Source organism: Oryzias melastigma, linkage group LG21, assembly GCF_002922805.2.
Source record: "Oryzias melastigma strain HK-1 linkage group LG21, ASM292280v2, whole genome shotgun sequence".
Lineage (NCBI taxonomy): Eukaryota > Metazoa > Chordata > Actinopteri > Beloniformes > Adrianichthyidae > Oryzias > Oryzias melastigma.
Genome location: NC_050532.1, coordinates 18,598,063 through 18,599,299, shown reverse-complemented (window position 1 = coordinate 18,599,299; position 1,237 = coordinate 18,598,063). Strand labels below are relative to the sequence as shown.

General features: G+C 39.9%; 2 protein-coding genes across 2 annotated transcripts in view; one reads left to right on the top strand and one right to left on the bottom strand.

Moving 5' to 3' along the window:
* ppig (peptidylprolyl isomerase G (cyclophilin G)) overlaps positions 1-322 on the bottom strand; it is a 4,546-nt gene extending 4,224 nt beyond the window's left edge. The window contains exons 1-2 of the mRNA XM_036209771.1: positions 265-322; positions 85-159 (exon numbers count right to left, since the gene is read on the bottom strand). Of these exons, the coding sequence (XP_036065664.1) occupies positions 85-159; positions 265-322 (133 nt within the window). The remainder of the gene's footprint in view (positions 1-84; positions 160-264) is intronic.
* Positions 247-1,237, top strand: part of fastkd1 (FAST kinase domains 1) — a 7,506-nt gene continuing 6,515 nt past the window's right edge. Inside the window, exon 1 of the mRNA XM_024285851.2 lies at positions 247-362. The gene's annotated coding sequence lies outside the window, so the exon portion shown is untranslated. The remainder of the gene's footprint in view (positions 363-1,237) is intronic.

The window sequence follows — 1,237 nt, the reverse complement described above, 5'->3', positions numbered from 1 at the left end:
AAAAAAAAAAAAAAAAAAAAAAATAGTGGGTAGGTATGCTTTTTAGACCAAGTGCAAATGTGTTTCATCACAAAAGCAACTCACCTGTGCAAAGGCATCGGAAGTTTTCACAGGTTTTGGGACATATGTCTGCAAACAGTTCCACCACAACTCTGCCAACTTTAAGGAAACACAGATTATTAGGCCGTATACACAAATCTGATTTAACACAGTTTTATTGTTCCAATTGTTTGCATCAAATCAAAGATAAACACTGCATCTTACCAAGAACATTACTGATTCCTATGTCGAGGAAGCAGCGGGGGCGAACCTTGATGCCCATGATGATTACTGGAAACAGCTGCAAGGAGGACAACCGGCAGGTTTTGATGTTTATGTTTACCTAATTCAATGCAGTCATTTAACAGAAGAAAATACACTCCCGTTATCAAATCTACACAATCAAATACTGTAAATTAGGCACTCATTTCCAACCCATTGAAACTTTAAAAGGCAGGGAATGTCAGTATTGTGGCGCAGAAACGGACGTTAACCTTTTACAATTAGCATTAGCAAAAAAAAAACGTAATTTTATTATTTAGTATTCTGGAGGTCCAGCAAAAATATCCGTGAAAATATTTGCGTTTGTTTCTTGTCTTAATTGGAATAACATCCTTGCGTGTAGTCTCAAACGCGCGGTCTCAACGGGTAGGCCTACCATTAGCATTAGCGTTAGCCACAAGCATTCATGCACAGACGCGTTTACGACAGTTTTCCAACCATTGCTTTGGGCACATTTTCCTCTCTTATTTCAGGAACGAACGAAAAAGCTAGCCTTAATCACCTGGGAAAACAATTAGCTCAATCCATGCAGCGACCAGTCCGTGAAAACGACGAAAAATGAAGTTTCATTCAGTGCAGAGCGCCGTGTTTTCTAAAGATGGCGCGACAGGGACGTCAATGTGTTCGGAGTTTTACGCCAGTTCACGAGGGAACACTAACGCCCCGGAACTTACCTCGCAGGCACAAACATGGAAGAGTCCTTTTGAAAAAGAAAATGTTTATTTCTAGTTCTGGTTATTAATTTGTTCTCTATTTGACATTCAATGCAAGATTTGTTGTAAATTTTGAATACCAGTAAAAATAATAATCTAATCTCTATCACACAGTACCAGGGCCGTGCAGAGACATTTGGAGGGGCAGGTGCTCAAAGTTAAAAAAAGGGCACATGGAACAAAAGTTTGAAGCACCGCACGCG